The 17,500-nt window shown below is 35.3% G+C and overlaps 2 protein-coding genes across 4 annotated transcripts in view; one reads left to right on the forward strand and one right to left on the reverse strand.

Moving 5' to 3' along the window:
• Nucleotides 1-17,500, forward strand: part of LOC136851336 (Fanconi anemia core complex-associated protein 24-like) — a 746,385-nt gene that overhangs the window by 180,589 nt on the left and 548,296 nt on the right. The window lies entirely within an intron of this gene.
• Nucleotides 1-17,500, reverse strand: part of LOC136851334 (tachykinin-like peptides receptor 99D) — a 417,815-nt gene that overhangs the window by 159,873 nt on the left and 240,442 nt on the right. For both annotated transcript variants that reach the window (XM_067125371.1, XM_067125372.1), the window contains exon 2: nt 7,106-7,321. In XM_067125371.1, coding sequence (XP_066981472.1) covers nt 7,106-7,321 — 216 coding nt within the window. The remainder of the gene's footprint in view (nt 1-7,105; nt 7,322-17,500) is intronic.

Consider the following 17,500-nt stretch of genomic DNA (forward strand, 5'->3'; position numbering starts at 1 on the left):
CATAGAACTACTGCTCACTAGACTATATACCACTAGAACATGGTTGAGGATGCTGTATATGCAACACTGTTACTTTCTGTATTCAGCTTTGTAAATCTTTTACCGCCGCTTGTTATAACTTGAATACGTCGTTTTCCGCTGTCTCTGACCCTGAGTTATCTCACCCAAAGGAAACGACTTGTTTTTTTTTTTTTTTTTATGTCAGAAAGCATTTACCTCTTCTTTGCTAGTGATGTTGGATGTCTTGTACAAGCATTTCTTTTTATTTCTAGAAGAGGAGACCATCTACAATAATTCCATGTCGGTCTGCTCGTTCATTACGTGGATATTAAAACCAGTCACCAGGGTAAAGTTTCAATTCATTAAATGTAGTGATAACTAGGGAATTCTGAATATCCTAAGTGTTAATCAAAATGACTTTTTAAGAGAGAGAGAAAGAGAGAAACCTTTCCATTGTTAGACATTGACCTAGTTAAAAGTTATGGGTAAAGGAACAGAGAGAGAGAGCCAGAGAGAATTTTAAAACAGCTGTCACCATTTGGCATGCCGTCACCTTCAAGAACTCAGAATGAGGTTTGAATAAGAATACTAGAACGAACAATAACCATGTCAACCTCGATTAGCGATTGAAAAACACAGGTATGTTTTTGATTGTGTCGTGGTTAGGGTTGAAAAAGATTATGACTGCTCTTAATCGAGTTCGTAATCACGAAAAATGGATCGTAACGAAACGCGTGGTGGCCTTAGTGGGATAAATGGCCATCGGAATTTATAATTCAGTGACGTCAAAACACCTCCTTTTGAAGGCAGTGCTTTTTCTAGAAATCCACCCAAATTTCATGGGCTGTCTTTAGATTAGCCTAACCAATTAGCATCTACAGGGCAATGGACCAAAATTCTAAGATTCTGCCTACAGAGGGGCGGGACAAAACTTCCGAAAATCCTTATCAAGTTAATTAGTTCTGAAGAGGGAAAGGAGAATAGAGAGTTTAGGGGAGGTCCATCAGAGGTTGGGGAAGCAGCAGAGAGCAGAGCAGAGAAGGAGAAGCTAAGGCACAAAGAAGAAGGTATGAGGTTGCAAGCCTTTTACCGCCGCTTGTGGGTTGATAAAGAAGACAGGCTCACTTGGACTCACCCTACCCCTGTATAATTTCATCATGTAACCATTGTCCCCCTTATTTCTTTGTTTTGCCAATGAAGAAAGAAAATCCAACTGTGTCTTCTAAAGACCCTCCTGGGAAACTACGCTTCCTTACAATAAAGTTAGAAGACCAACATCTATAAAGAAGAATATGTGTTAAACCAATAGTGGATATAAACCAGAAGAATAAATATAAATAACATTACATAAATGGTGCAGCTGAAGAGGGTCAATTAAAGCACAAACAGTGCAAGTGTGAGAGAAAGGACACATTCAGAATTTATAATAAGCATCGCCTCTGCAAACCAGTTATGGGCCGAATTATAACAAGATACCACGAAGTTGAAGTAAATCAAACAACGGCGAACGATGACAAACGCAAGCATCCAGAGAAGAAATAGATAAAGAATCTACGAGAAACGACAGCAGAAACCAACAACAATGACGACTGTGTGTTAAGGAGGATTAGGTAGTGGGGAAATAAAATGTTGATAACAACAGGGGTCATTTAAGGGTAGATTGTAAAAAAAAAAGACAATAAAAGATGGACACTGAAAAATAACAAGAAGAGAGACTGGGTCTTGAAATAGCTTTTTTAACAAGACGGCCAAAATTATTCTATAATAAGCAACTGAACATCCATAGTAATTTTTTTAATATTTTTTTTCTTATTAGTATTTTCAAATAATGTTCCGTTCAGAGAGTAAATAGGCTTTGTTAGAAGAAAATTCTTGGCACTTTGCTTTAGAAATGTTTTATGTAAATCTGTTTTTAATGGTTTTTGTGACATTTGAAAAACATTTTATGGGACTATTCATTGTGTAAGTTCTTTTTTTAATTTCTAATTAAAAGACTAATACCGCCGCTTGACTCCTGCACAATACTTTTTCGTATCAAGATCCAGACTGGTGTTGCTCCTTCTATCACTGCGTTACGTAGCATTTGCTAATTTTTATTATTTTTCCCGTCTTGTATAGAAATGTTTTATCTCTTGTGATTGTTAAAGAATATTATAACAAATATTATATATATTATTATATATATATTATATATATATATATATATTAATATATATTTATATGCGTATATATATATATTTAGATTACTTTAGATTAATGGACTGTAACTGTCGCTTTTTAGTGAGGATAGAAAGGACTTGTCAGATTACGATGAACTTTCTCGAAAGTCAAGACCTTAACCTACGCCTCCATTGACCAGTTATGGTAAGAATATTAAAATGTTTACCAAAGCCAGAAGAGGATGTTATTCTAAACCTGGGAGAGACTGTCACCATAATGACATTGTCTTCTTCAAGAACGAAGAAATAGATAAGAATACTGAGGAACAATAGTAATCGATAAGCAATTGACTGACATCTTGTAGAGAAGAGAGAAGCCGAGGTTAGAGCCGATAAAAGAGAGAGAGAGAGAGGAGCATTTCAGAAAAATGGATCATGAATAGAAAAGTGAAAGGGCAGTAATTTGAAGAATGGACCTCTGGTCAAAGTGCCTCATTCAGTACCTTCTTTTGTGACGGCCATAATGTCTGACACGTCTTCTGTACAAACTTAAGATTTCACATTCCTTCAGATTTCATGAGATCTTCACTCCATCCATACTCCGATTCCCCAGAGAGCGCGGAGCATTTAGCTCGAAGGCAATCAGCCGAGTAATTCTCGAAATAACTGCTCTCGCAGGATTATCTTCCCCGGTGGGGAATAGCTTTCGAATGTAAAGAGTTCTTTGGCGCAAGTTAATTAGATTTCTAACAACTTTCTCTTCTCCTTTTATGCATTTCTCATTCGGGTTGGTTGGGGGGGGGGAGAGTGGTTGGGGAGCGGGTTGGGGGTAAGTGACGTCAGGCTGTGTTTGTGTGTGTATTCAGCTAATTAAAAGATCTTTTACCGCCGCTTGTTATATATGTAAAGACGTCGTTTTCCGCTTTGGAGAATCCACACGACCCCTGAGTAATCTCACCCCGGCAACCACGTCTCCCCCCTTTTTTTTTTTTTTTTTTTTTGCATATCAGAAAAGGCATTTACTAATATTCTTGCTAAAAGTATTTCCCCCCTCTTGGCAACAAAACATTTCTTTATCTCTTGTGTTTGTTAAAGAATGTTAACAACAAACACACGTATATGTGTTATTACGTATACAGTGGATTATAGAGGCCACATCACCGGTTGATTTAATCACCTATGTTTACATGCGTACGTTCAGACAGAATTCTAGATTACTTTAGATTAATGGACTGTAACTATCGCTTTTTTTAGGTGAGGAGAGAGAAAGGACTTGTCAGATTACGATGAACTTTCTCGAAAGTCAAGACCTTAACCTACGCCTCCGGTTGACCAGTTATGGGTAAGAATATTATTAGCTTTACCACGAAGCCAGAAGAGGATGTTATTCTGAAACCTGACGAGACTGTCACCATAATGACATTGTCTTCTTCAAGAACGAAGAAATAGATAAGAATACTAGGGAACAATAGTGGCAACCAACCTCGATATAGCGATTGACCGACATCTTGTAAGAAGGGCAAGTGAAGCCGGGGTTAGGGTTGATAAAAGAGAGAGAGAGAGAGAGAGAGAGAGAGGAGCATTTCAGAAAAATGGATCATGAATAGAAAAGTGAAAAAGGTTAATTTGAAGAATGGGCCTCTGGTCAAAGTGCCTCATTCAGTACCTTCTTTTGTGACCCAGCCATAATGTCTGACACGTCTTCTGTACAAACTTAAGATTTCATTCCTTCAGATTTCATGAGATCTTCACTCATCCATACTCCGATTCCCCAGAGAGCGCGGAGCATTTAGCTCGAAGGCAATCAGCCGAGTAATTCTCGAAATAACTGCTCTCTGGATTATCTTCCCCGTGAGAATAGCTTTCGAATGTAAAGAGTTCTTTGGCGCAAGTTAATTAGATTTCTAACAACTTTCTCTTCTCCTTTTATGCATTTCTCATTCGGGTTGGTTGGGGGGGGGGAGAGTGGTTGGGGAGCGGGTTGGGGGTAAGTGACGTCAGGCTGTGTTTGTGTGTGTATTCAGCTAATTAAAAGATCTTTTACCGCCGCTTGTTATATATGTAAAGACGTCGTTTTCCGCTTTGGAGAATCCACACGACCCCTGAGTAATCTCTCCCCCCCCCGTTTTTTGTACGTGTTAGATAAAGCACATACTGGATTCTTGTTGAAAGTAACCCCTCTAGGCAACAAAAATATTTCGTTATTTTTTAGTGTTGAAGAGTGTTTACAACAAACACGTGAGTATGTGTAATTGCGTATGCAGCGAATTGTAAAAGCCACTTTACCGGCTGATTTAACCTACCTCTGTTTATATGCTTACATCCAGACAGAATTCTAGATTACTTCAGGTTAATGTAGAGGTAACTATGGCTTTTTAGTTTTCTAAAAAGAAAACTATTGTGCCGGCTTTTTCTGTCCATCCGCTCCTTTTCCGTCTCCCTCAGATCTTAAAAACTACTGAGGCTAGAGGGCTGCAAATTGGAATGTTGATCTTCCACCCTCCAGTCCTCAAACATACCAAATTGCAGCCCTCTAGCCTCAGTAGTTTTTATTTTATTTAAGGTTAAAGTTAGCTATAATCGTGCTTCTGGCAACGATATAGGATAGGCTACCAGCGGGCCTTGGTTAAAGTTTCATTGGGCCGCAGCTCATACAGCATTATACTGAGACCGCCGAAAGACAGATCAATTTTCGGTGGCCTTGATTATACGCTGCATTGGCTGTACAGAAATCTCGATTGCGCCGAAGAAACCGGCACTTTTTTTTTTTTTTTTTAGATGAGAGAGAAGGACTTGTTAGGTTACGATGAATTTTCTCGAAAGTCAAGACCGTAACGTGTTTCTACAATTGACCAGTTCTGGGTAAGAGTTGCTATTTACTTTACCGCGAACCCAAAAGAGGAGGTTATTCTGAAACTGGACGAGAGTATCACCCTAATAACATTATCTTTTTCAAGAACGAAAAAATAGATAAGAATAACAGGGAAATATTAGGGACCACGAACCTCGATGGAGCGGTTGGCCGACATCTTGTAAGAAGGGCAAGGAAAGTCGGGGTCAGGACCGGTGAGAGAGAGAGAGAGAGAGAGAAGAGAGAGAGAGAGAGAGAGAGAGAGAGAGAGAGAGAGAGAGAGAGAGACTCAGTAGTGTCAGATTCTCGGAGATCGGTCACATCTGCAAAAATATTCAAGAAGAAAAATTGTTTATCTCGGTTTCTCGTATGGTTCCATGCAGTAGGAGAAATTGTAATATCTTTGTTGTCAGACTGGTTGTGTGCGTGTGTGTGTGTTTGTGTGTGTGCGTATATATATGTATATATATAATATATATATATATGTATATAAATATACAGTATATATGTATGTATACACACATATATTATATATATATATATATATATATATATATATATATATATATATATATATATATATATATATATATATATATATATATATATATATATATATATATGAGTGTATGTGTTTGTCCTTGCGCACATGAGTGCGTGCTTTGTCCGTTAATTTGTATGTGTGTATTTTTTCATGCTTGTCGTTTTCCTTTTACGTACAAAGCAGCAAGACTTGTAACATCACATACTACAGTTGAACCTACAAGAAAACCTAACCTATATTATCATCAGACTCCATTTGCGGGGCAAAAAGTACACGTAATAATCATAATATAATGAACTGGATTCTTGTATGTCAAAATCTGCGAAAATCTACTTAAGGATGTCTGTTTTTGTATGTAAAATTATACTTAATTGCTGTCATTCTCTGTATTAAAAAATGCTCTCCTGAGAATTATTTATAAATATATTCCTACCCCATTATATTTCAAAATAATAATTCTAAACAGAGTTTTCGGGAATCTTTTCTATTCCCTTTTCAGTCAAACAGATTCCCGAAAGCTCTCTGTTCAGAATTATTTCTAAACATATTTGTGCTCATACATAAGTGTGGACATGTATCTCCATTCCCAGTATTGTTTATAACTGTTAACGCTGGCTTGCTAAGTAAAAGAAGAAACCTGAACGTAAAAACAAGTGCAGACCTTGAAAAACAAACCTTTCAAATATAGATTGCTAGTGTTATAACCGCGAAATGAAACCCGAGCAAAGAGCCTCTGGAGGCAGGGAAGCAAAGAAATTCATTTTGAGATTTTCCCCAAACGGCAAAGGAAACTTTAATAAACTTTTTTTCCCCCCTTTTGTGAACAGCTGATTCATAAGACGCAAAGGAAAAATGGCCGGTTTTCCTTTTCGAGCTCTGTAAACTCTTCATTACCAACGGCATTGCCTTTGACCCGAAGTTCTTTCCTTTTCTTTATCTCTCTTCGTCAAAGGATGTTTGCACTGACGGATAATCACATGCTATTTGTGCCTGTCCGTGACTCTCTCTCTCTCTCTCTCTCTCTCTCTCTCTCTCTCTCTCTCTCTCTCTCTCTCTCTCCATAAAGCCGCGTGAATTCATAGTCTCCGCTAATCTTCGTTGAAGAAGATAATACGTCAATTATACTTCTTCTTCTTCTTTTAACGTGTTTTTCCCCATTTGTATGGGGTAAGCACGATGCCTTCTTTTTGAAGGACTTTGTTCAGTCATACGTAGATGATAATCTCACGCAGTACTCACACGTATTCTACGTGAAAAGCCTGTAATAACTGCGCATTCTATCAAGCCAAAATACAGGAAAATATAGACATAAACCCGTTTAAATTCAAAGTCTCCGTCCATCTTTGTTTTAAGTCAGTCACACGAAGATGGTGATCTCAGACGATTCTCATGTGTATTCTACGGAAAAACCATTTAAAACTGTGTAATCTATGAAGCCAAAATACAGATGAAAGTAGATATAAACCCGTGTAACTTCATTTTCCCCCGCCCATCTTCACTGAAGGCAAGAACAGGTCAATCACACGCAGCTAATCTCACAACAGTACTCACACGTATTCTAGATAGCTCTCCCCTTGGTCGCCGTCAGGCCAAGCACCGTAGCAGACGACCCTCTCCTCGCCGTCCTTCTCGGGGATGTTGTCCGTCGTGAAAAATATCATCGTGGGCATCGAGACGCAGATGGACGATACCCAGATCCACACCGCTATGGTTATGGTGGCTTTCCTGCCCATCCGCGGCCGTAACGGATGCATGATGGCTATATATCTGCCGGGAAAGAGGAATGGAGCTATTAGTAGGAGTTAGGGAAAGAAGAATGCTTTTGATATTCTCGCGCGGAAAGAGGAAACGAAATTAGTTTGTGAGGGAAGATCATAGATATAGAAGGGTTTTAGTATATGTCCTTGGAATTAAGACTGAAAAATAACCATGGAATGAAATCTGATGAAATAAAAAAAAATTACGAAAAAATAACCATGGAATTAAATCTGAAGAAATAAAAAAAATTGTTACTGAAAAATAACCGTGGAATGAAATCTGAAGAAATAAAAAAAATTGTTACTGAAAAATAACCGTGGAATTAAATCTGAAGAAATAAAAAAAATGTTACTGAAAAATAACCATGGAATTAAATCAGAAGAAATAAAAATGTTACTGAAAAATAACCATGGAGTGAAATGTGAAGAAATAAAAAAATGTTACTGAAAAATAACCATGGAATTAAATCAGAAGAAATAAAAATATTACTGAAAAATAACCATGGAGTGAAATGTGAAGAAATAAAAAAATGTTACTGAAAAATAACCAAGGAGTGAAATGTGAAGAAATAAAAATTGTTGCTGACAAATAACCGTGGAATGAAATTGAAGAAATAATAAAATTGTGATAGGAAAGTAGAGAAATATGGATAAACTTTGATTAATTTCTAAAAGAAAAGAAAAATTTGTGGGGAAATTTTAATGCATGCTGATTAGGAAAAAAAAAATTTGCGAGAACATAGAAAAGTATATATGGAATTTAGCATAATTCAGGGAGAAAAAGAAAACTGTTGCTAATGCATCTACGACAGATTGAAAAGCATTCGAAACCTTAGGAAATATCTTCGAGAAACGAAAATAAATGAGCAGTATACCTATATTTTTTGCATAGTTATGCTATTATAACGAAAAAATATTTGCGGTAAAAAAGGAAAATGGGGTTTTCATATCGCAAATTAATACTTTTCGACGAAGATTTAGTACCTCTTTGTTATTATGCCGGATAATGATGCAAGCCATGTTCTTTAATTTATGCATACAGTATCTGCTAAATATTAAAGGAAGGAATTATGTAAATAAAAACAAACTCGCAAGCGTTTAGATATTAAAAATCGGGATCGTTCTCTCTAATGTTCTCTGTAGGAAGTGAATCATTGTACATATGGTGTAAAAAACGGTCAATAAAGGTCAATAAAGAGAAACAACAGGAATGTATTTATATTTGTATCCTGTTATGTAATGGCTTACATAGAATAAACTTTAAGAAAATGACCATTATGTAGTATTAAAATGTCAACTAAAAAGAAAAGTATTATCACCTGTAGAGAATGTGCAGGAGACTTAATATACTGTAACAAATTACAGGGATAATGTGAAAATAGATTACAACTGGGCAAACATGGCAGGTAAAATGAACATTTATTGACTCCAATTTCCCCTCTCATTTCTTTATCTCGTACGCCAATACACGATAAGACAGAATTGAGGAAAACAGCTGAAAAACAATGATCCAGTTATCTCAAGAGATACCTTTCTATAAATTACTTTCCTTATCTCAAGTTTTACCATTCTTTCCTTTCTCTAGAGAGACAATTTCTGGAAAGGCTATCGTTCTATGAAGAAAGCTTTCGAACACTAGTTCGAAATTGCTGGTGTTTTAGGATTCCTTTTTTTTTCCTCTGTATGTTTTAGGTTTTTATAGTTAAATCTGTTTGATTATGTATTGTGTTTCTTTACTTGAAATCTTCAAAAGCATTCAGGTAGCCCGGTTGCTTCTGTGAAGTTTCCAGTAAGTAATTTCTGAATAGCATTTGTTGAAACAACGGAAGTGTATTGAAATGTTAAGAAGGGATGAAGCACTTTATTCTATAGAAAATTAAGCAAATTTCTTCATTATAAAATATATTTCTAATAAATCAAAAATGTTACTTGATATATATATATATATATATATATATATATATATATATATATATATATATATATATATATATATTATATATATATATATATATATATTATATATATATATATATTATATATATATATATATATATATATATATATATATATATATATATATATATATATATATATATATATATATATATATATATATATATATATATATATATATATATATATATATATATATATGATCACAGTCATACTCCTGTTGTTCTAAATAAATTTTGAGTATTGTTTGTTTACTATTCATAGAAACTTCCTATACTACCTTTTCTGAAAATACAAAACTCTACGGTCACAGACAACCACATTTCAGTTACTAAACCTGGAACATGGCTGATAGGCTGGAGTTTGTAGTTGAGTTACCCTCTCTCTCTCTCTCTCTCTCTCTCTCTCTCTCTCTCTCTCTCTCTCTCTCTGCAGCTCTGTTTGTATATGGCTGCCATTTATTACCTTTTTTTATTCTCATACTTGCTTTATAATTTAATGCATGTTCGTGTGTATGTGCGTACTTTTGCGTACAATTATTTGTCATGGGAAAACTACACAATGCCTGATAGAAAAGAATATAATAAAAGCCGTAATGTACGGTTGTTGAAGCAGTACATCATTAATAAAAATTTAATTTTCCATAATTTAACAAGGAGACTTTAAAAAACTACAGATTCCCCTTTTTATTGAAGATAAATCAAGGTAAATGGAATCTCAAGGCTCTGTATTTCATAAGTAAGTAAAAGCTCCGTAGAAAAACTTGAGTGATGTTGCTCCTTTTTTCCATCCTGAGATGTCATTATAGCCGAGTCTCTTAAGAGATGATTTCAGATGTTCGTCCAATTAAAAATTGCTTAATTGGAGAAAATCCAATTTACTCCTTAACCATGTAAATGAATAATCAATTATTCAAAATACTCCACCATTAGAATTAATGAGGGGCGAAAAGGACCATTCATCTCATAGAAGTCGAGGTTCAGAAAGACATTTTTTATGGGATTAATGGCCTGGAGAGAGAGAGAGAGAGAGAGAGAGTAATCGAATTCGAGTTTGTAGATTTAGTTGAGGATAATACGTATAAAAAGATGATATTTGAGTTATAGATATGGTTTGTAAATTTTATTTTGCTAGATAATTCTAAGAAGCTTCCTCGTGATGAAATCATTTGAGGTTTCAAGATCTTTTTCCAAATGTATTTATTTTGTTATTATGACAGTACGTGTTATGTATTATTGTCTTTCGACTCGAAGCTGTACCTTTCCAGTCATCAAGCAATCACTGCAGTGTTTAGCATGTAATATTATTCTTATTTAAATCCTCTTTAGACTCAAATTTAATATTCATTGCCCCAAGAAAAGACGTTATTGCAAACAAATATATATCTCACGTCCCATTTAACCAGTATGTCGATCTCAGATTATTTTTCCCCCTGTCTATACAGTTTGCATACTATTGAATACTCAGTGTCATTAAAACCAATCGATATGTCGATATTGGTAGGACATAAACTTTGCCATAATGACGATTATGTAATTTTGAGCAATTTCTACTTCAATTTTCATATATCAGGCTTTCAGAAAGCAACGTTCAGTAAGTAGATAATATACCCATTTACTTGGATAAGAAATAATAGCAATAGCAACTCTTATGTAGAGACTTTAATATTTCATCAGGTTTTGATCCTTAAAAAATGAGAATTTCAGACAATGTAAATTCTAGACATCTTGTTTTCTTTAGAGTATGGTTTTTGCTTGTGCTTCTTATGAATGCAAATTCGAGAATAAAGTAGGTGGTTTTCATGACTTAAACACGCACACATACGTAAGTATGTTTGTGTGTATGAATATAAATGTGTGTGTGCGTGTTTGCAAATAAAGTCTAGGAAGAACACTTTCTCAGTCTAAGCATCTGACGATAAAGCAGAAAATATCGACGTCAACATTAGGTAAGAACGCGTAAAAAATGTTATCCCAACACCCTCCCCATAATGAAGAAAATAATTTTATAGAACTGATTTAAGGAATCAAAATTAATTTAAAAAACGAAAATTTAAAATAACAATATAATGATTATATATATATATATGTGTGTGTGTGTGTGTGTGTGTGTTTATGCGTGTGTGCGTGCGTGTATATTTACATACATTTTTCCCATTTCACCAGTAACATCCGTTAAGCCGTAAATCTTAGGATTGTGTAATCTGTTAATCGCATTTTCTCCTAGGCACTAAAACACAATGAAGAATTTTCCTAATGATTTTTGTTTACCGTCTTTCATCACCTGCTTAGTCTCTCTCTCTCTCTCTCTCTCTCTCTCTCTCTCTCTCTCTCTCTCTCTCTCTCTCTCTCTCCCCTGGTTTGAGGTTTGAACCTCTTGTCACAGTCCTGACACCATGCATACAGTAGATTCCAAATGGAATTGATTCTTCAATTCATACAAATTACACAAAGCTATTAGATTATATTACGGTGAGGACCCTTCCTAATTTGTATGCAGACACCAATTCCAACCAATTTGGAGGTTTAACTGAAGTGGCGTTTGTGTGTGTGTGTGTGCGTCTATGAGAGAGAGAGAGAGAGAGAGAGAGAGAGAGAGAGAGAGAGAGAGAGAGAGAGAGAGAGAGAGAGAGAGAGAAACGCATTCCTGACTCATCAAGTAGAGTTCGATTTATCAATAACAGATATAACTCTTTAAAGTTAAACTTTCTAACGGTTCGCCGAAGACAACTTCGCCACAATTAGCGGCCAAAAATTTGTTAATTAAGATAATGATATTATCGTGCCGCGTGTGTGTCTCAGTAACAGGGCACTGCGCGTAGTTTGGGCTCGATATTCCTGCCATTCAAGTTTGAGTAAGATTTCTGGGCTGATAATTTTCAAATGCAAATTGTTCCTTCGATATTTTATTCCTTATCTGTTCCTGCCAGATGTCGTTCGTGTGACGTTTGAGAGAGAGAGAGAGAGAGAGAGAGAGAGAGAGAGAGAGAGAGAGAGAGAGAGAGAGAGAGAGAGAGAGAGAGAGAGAGAGAGATGAGTGTTTGTATGAGTTTGCACGAGTTTGCACGGTTTCCGAGGTATCCAGGGAAATTACCTAGGAATTTCATTTATAGGTTTGCCATTTTAAGAATAATAGTACGAAACACACAAAAATAAGGTAACTGTTTTGTTCCTTTGTAACTCGCAGTCCACAAAAATTATGGTCTTCTCTTCCTAAGGCAGTTGAAATAGTCTGTGTGAGGGGAATTGAATATGTCGTCATATAGGTTGATTATACTTGTCCAGTTATATCCTTACACAAATTCACCAGTAATTTACACACTGAAACGTGAAATATTTATGGTTTTTATGAAAGATGATATTGCCTTTCATTTATGTGGCTTGGTTCAATTTCATGAAATCTGGCTATTATTCATAGTTTGCTTTTACGGATAATGGAAACCAAAGTACAGGTGCCAATTGTGTTTTTTACATTCTGTGGCTCATATAATGTTGCTCAAAATAAATAAACAAATTATGTACACATTTTTCCTCTCTCTGCCTTCCGTTCGACATTGTTGCCTGAACTTTAAAATGAAATGAAATACTGGATATTTCAGTCTCAAAATATCTCATGCCATTGATTTCCTATATTAATTTTTCCCTTCAGTGGTGGGAAGTGTGAACGTGTCAGCCTGGGTCTAGGGCATGTAAGTCCACGCTTTAAATTGAATAGACACACACACACATCTAAATGTGTATGTATGTATGTAGCCTATGTATATATCTATGTGTGTATATATATAAATGTATATGTGTATATATTAAATATATATGTGTATACATTATATATATATATATATATATATATATATATATATATATATATATATATATATATATATATATATATATATATAACGAATTTTTTTTTGCATCACTGTGACGTTTTTGTCATTCACAAACATTAAACTACAAATGTCATTTACTACCCAATTCGCTATTTCTCGGTAATAATTCCGTGAGGAAATTATAATTGATAAGTGGACTACGCCTGGTGGACTCGAAAGAACAGTCCTTGTACGCGTACTCGTTTATTTTGTGAATAAATGCGTTTGTTTATTTTATGCATAAATGTATCTAACACACACACACACACACACACACACACACACACGCACAGAAAGGGGTGGTTGGGGCTCCCGGGGTGGACTGTTTCATGATCCCAGTGCATCCCACAACTATAAGTGGTCAATATTACCCTCTTATTCCTTGAACATATAATCAACTTTGATCTTGGAGATTGCTTCGAGAGAACCAATATATTTACTGTTCGAAGGGTCCCAAATCAAATCAACTCTTCCAATAGCATTTTATTAGAGAAACCTCTTCCACTGGTATCCCTTTTGCAGTGGTCTCTCCCTGGAAACCTCATTTCATTAGTAACAGATAAGTTCCCTTCTCACCCGTTTCAAAAGTTACAGGAGCCGTATCCGTTACGGTTTTGGAGTATTTTACTTTCGTTACCAGACCCAAAAGTTGTAGGAGCATAACCCGGAGGTATTTTGGAGTTATTTTTTGTAGCTATAAATCTTATTTCCAAATAACAGTAAACTTTCAGGTTTGGAAATAAAAATGATTGGATTAGGAATCAAATACTTTTTCCTATTAACTCTCACTTTTAGAACTTATATGGGGTTTTAGAGAGCCTAGATATTTTCAAGGGTTAACGAATACCAATGAAAAGGCAGTGTATGAATTATGTAAACTTGTTCTTTATGGTACACAAATGTCTGTCTGTGAGCCCCTGGAAATTAACTAATTACCAACACCAGATATACAAGTAGGAAAACTCCTTCACTTTCTACTTAAAGCTTGCTTTCCCTATTTTTTTACACTGACACGCACACGTATACATACATACATACATACATACATATATATATATATATATATATATATATATATATATATATATATATATATATATTATATATATATATATATATACTATATATATATATATATATTATATATATATATATATATATATATATATATATATATATATATATATATATATTATCTTGTTAATAAGTCAAATTAAATATTAAATGGTAAAGGTCACTATCTTAATCTATACATAAATTTGAAGGCGTAAAACTTAATGCCTACTGATTACAGTACGTACCATATTAGTTACAACGTAAGCTCCTATTTGCCGGTACTCAGATCAGTCGAAAATTACCATCTTTGAGCCTCGCAAGAATATAAATAGCACAGAATTTGCTCATTGTAATTCAGAGTCATAAAATCGTCTCAATTCTCTTAACTTGTCTGAAGCGATTTAACATTAACCCCAGTTCTTTTAAATTATTGGAAACAGAGCTCAGTCTCATTATGGATGAGAAGGCTACGCTTGCTTTATTTATAGGTTTCGCTTATGATAGATTTTATGTGATCTAGGCAAGCGATGTATTATTACTCAATATAATTTGAGTTCATTCCAACCCGATCGCTGGCACTTTCATATCCAGATGGGGGTACGATTGTTGTCTCAGCATATATTCGACATTTTATCATCCACCTCTCCAGTTGATGCAGATATCCTCGCCATTTAAAAATAACCTTTTTGTTCTGTGTAAGAAGAAGAAGAAGTAATTAATACTGAGAGTTCTCTCAAGTCACAGATTTTCAAAAGGTGCACGAGTCTCCTTGGGTTAGATGCTTGTAGAGAGTTCATGCCAAAAAAAAAGAAAATCAAAAGAGAGTTACTTCAGTAAAATAAAAGCCGCCACTTTGTGTACAGTCTGAGCGGAAATAAAAACCAAATACATAGTTGTTGACACCTCAAAAAGCAAATTGTAATGTCTGCCTCTGTAAAATCGAGTGCCATTTTTAAACAAATTATTTTTATCCTTGTTGTTAAGTAAGTAAACAATGGTTTATATATCAGGAAAATGCTCAAGAATAATAACGATTTTGCTGTTTCTTTCGTGTTGTTGTCGACGTGATTTTGATAAGGACAGGCACATTGGTTCTTTAAGTCGACTGTTGTCACTTCCGTTTGTCTATCAAAACAAAGGAAGGGAATTAGTTTCTTTATCAAGCGAAGGGTAGGGAATTACAGTTTCTTTATAAAAAAACGGGTAAGGAATTACAGTTTCTTTATCAAGGCAAAGGGTAGAGAATTAGTTTCTTTATCAAACAAAGGGTAGGGAATTACAGTTTCTTTATCAAAACAAAGGGTAGGGAATTAGTTTCTTTATCAAACAATGGGTAGGGAATTACAGTTTCTTTATAAAAAAAAGAGTAGGGAATTACAGTTTCTTTATCAAAAAAGGGGTAGGGAATTACAGTTTCTTTATCAAAGCAAAGGGTAGGGAATTAGTTTCCTTATCAAAAACAGGTAGGGAATTACAGTTTCTTTACTAAAATAAAGGGTAGGGAATAATAGTTTCTTTGTCAAAACAAAGTATGGTGAATTACAGTTTCTTTATCAAAATAAAGGGTAGGGAATAATAGTTTCTTTATCGAAACAAAAGATGGTGAATTACAGTTTCTTTATCAAAAACAGAGTAGGGAATTACAGTTTCTTTATCAAAGCAAAGGGTAGAGAGGGTAGGGAATTACAGTTTCTTTATCAAAATAAAGGGTAGGGAATAATAGTCTCCTTATCAAAACAAAGGATGGTGAATTACAGAATTACAGTTTCTTTATCAAAACAAAGGTGGTGAATTACAGTTTCTTTATCAAAACAAAAGGTAGGGAATTACAGTTTCTTTATGAAAGCAAAGGGTAGGGAATTACAGTATTTTTATCAGCACAAAGGTTAGGGAATTACAGACTAAATCCATTTTAAACTTAAAGCATAAATAAAATGTTTAAATATGAATGCCATCCTTATTGAGACTTGAATGACTTGGAAATAATCTTTCAGATAAAGGGTGTATATAACGAGAGTGGTGAAGGTATCTTAAAAGAGAATAAAATGATAATATTGCGCTCATTAATTATTTCTTTACCAAACCCTGTGGCAGCGAATGAGAGGGATAATGCCATTCTTTTCATAGGAAATTTATTGAATTTTCTCTTTTGAAAATGGACCCCCACCGTCACTATAATTTCTCCTGCTGTAATAAGACTTAGTAATTTTAGTTTTCTGTAAAATAAAACGGTTGTGACGGTTTTGTCTGTCCGTCCGCACTTTTTCCGTCCGCCCACAGGTCTTAAAAACTACTAAGACTAGAGGGGTGCCAATTGGTATGTTGATCATCCACCCTCCAATCATCAAACATACCAAATTTCAACCCTCTAGCCTCAGTAGTTTTTATTTTATGTAACGTTAAAGTTAGCCATGATCGTACTTCTGGCACCAATATAGGTACCAACAACACAGGCCACCACCGGTCCGTGCGTGGCTGAGTTTCATGGGCCGCGGCTAAGAATTTCATGGGCCGTGGCTGAAAGTTTCATACGGTATTAACCGCTGTACAGAGAACTCGATTGCGCCGAAGAAACTTCGGAGAATTTTTTTACTGGTATTCTCTTAGAATAGTCTCAACTAAATGCGTATTCCTTTATAAGTATAATGAACGTCTAAGAAAGACAAACCCTCTTATATGCAAGGCCTCCAACGATATGAATGAATATAATCCTTTGAATTTTGTTTTGAAATCTCATTTTTCTTTTATTTATTGAAAGTCTCAACAAAAGCGGACCCCCTCACGTGCTCGGCGTGTTTCCGGCAAACAGGAATTATTAATCCCATTTCCATTCGAAAACCAGGAGACCTCCTGACTGACTCATTACGGGCCTCTTCATGTCCGGAACCCCCAACCGCCCCCCCCCTCCTCATCCTCATGTCATGACCCCCACCCCAATCCGCCTTCCAGGGAGTCATAAGAGGTTGGTCTCTGATTACTAGTAATGAGATTCCTTTCAGAGACAAGTCCTCCTTCAGTTCCCTCATCAAGGCATAATCAGGCCTGAACTCTCTCTCTCTCTCTCTCTCTCTCTCTCTCTCTCTCTCTCTCTCTCTCTCTCTCTCTCTCTCTCTCTCTCCTTTTTCTGTTCTTGTGCAGTACTTATTTTCATGTGCACTTTGATGTTGGTATATATTTGGTTGTACAAGTGTTGGCAAACGTGGGAAAAATACAGACGCTTGCTCGCCCATGTACATCACACACACACACACACACACACACTATCTATCTATCTATCTATCTATATATATATATATATATATATATATA

Source organism: Macrobrachium rosenbergii, chromosome 23 (genome assembly GCF_040412425.1).
Source record: "Macrobrachium rosenbergii isolate ZJJX-2024 chromosome 23, ASM4041242v1, whole genome shotgun sequence".
NCBI classification, from domain to species: Eukaryota; Metazoa; Arthropoda; class Malacostraca; order Decapoda; family Palaemonidae; genus Macrobrachium; species Macrobrachium rosenbergii.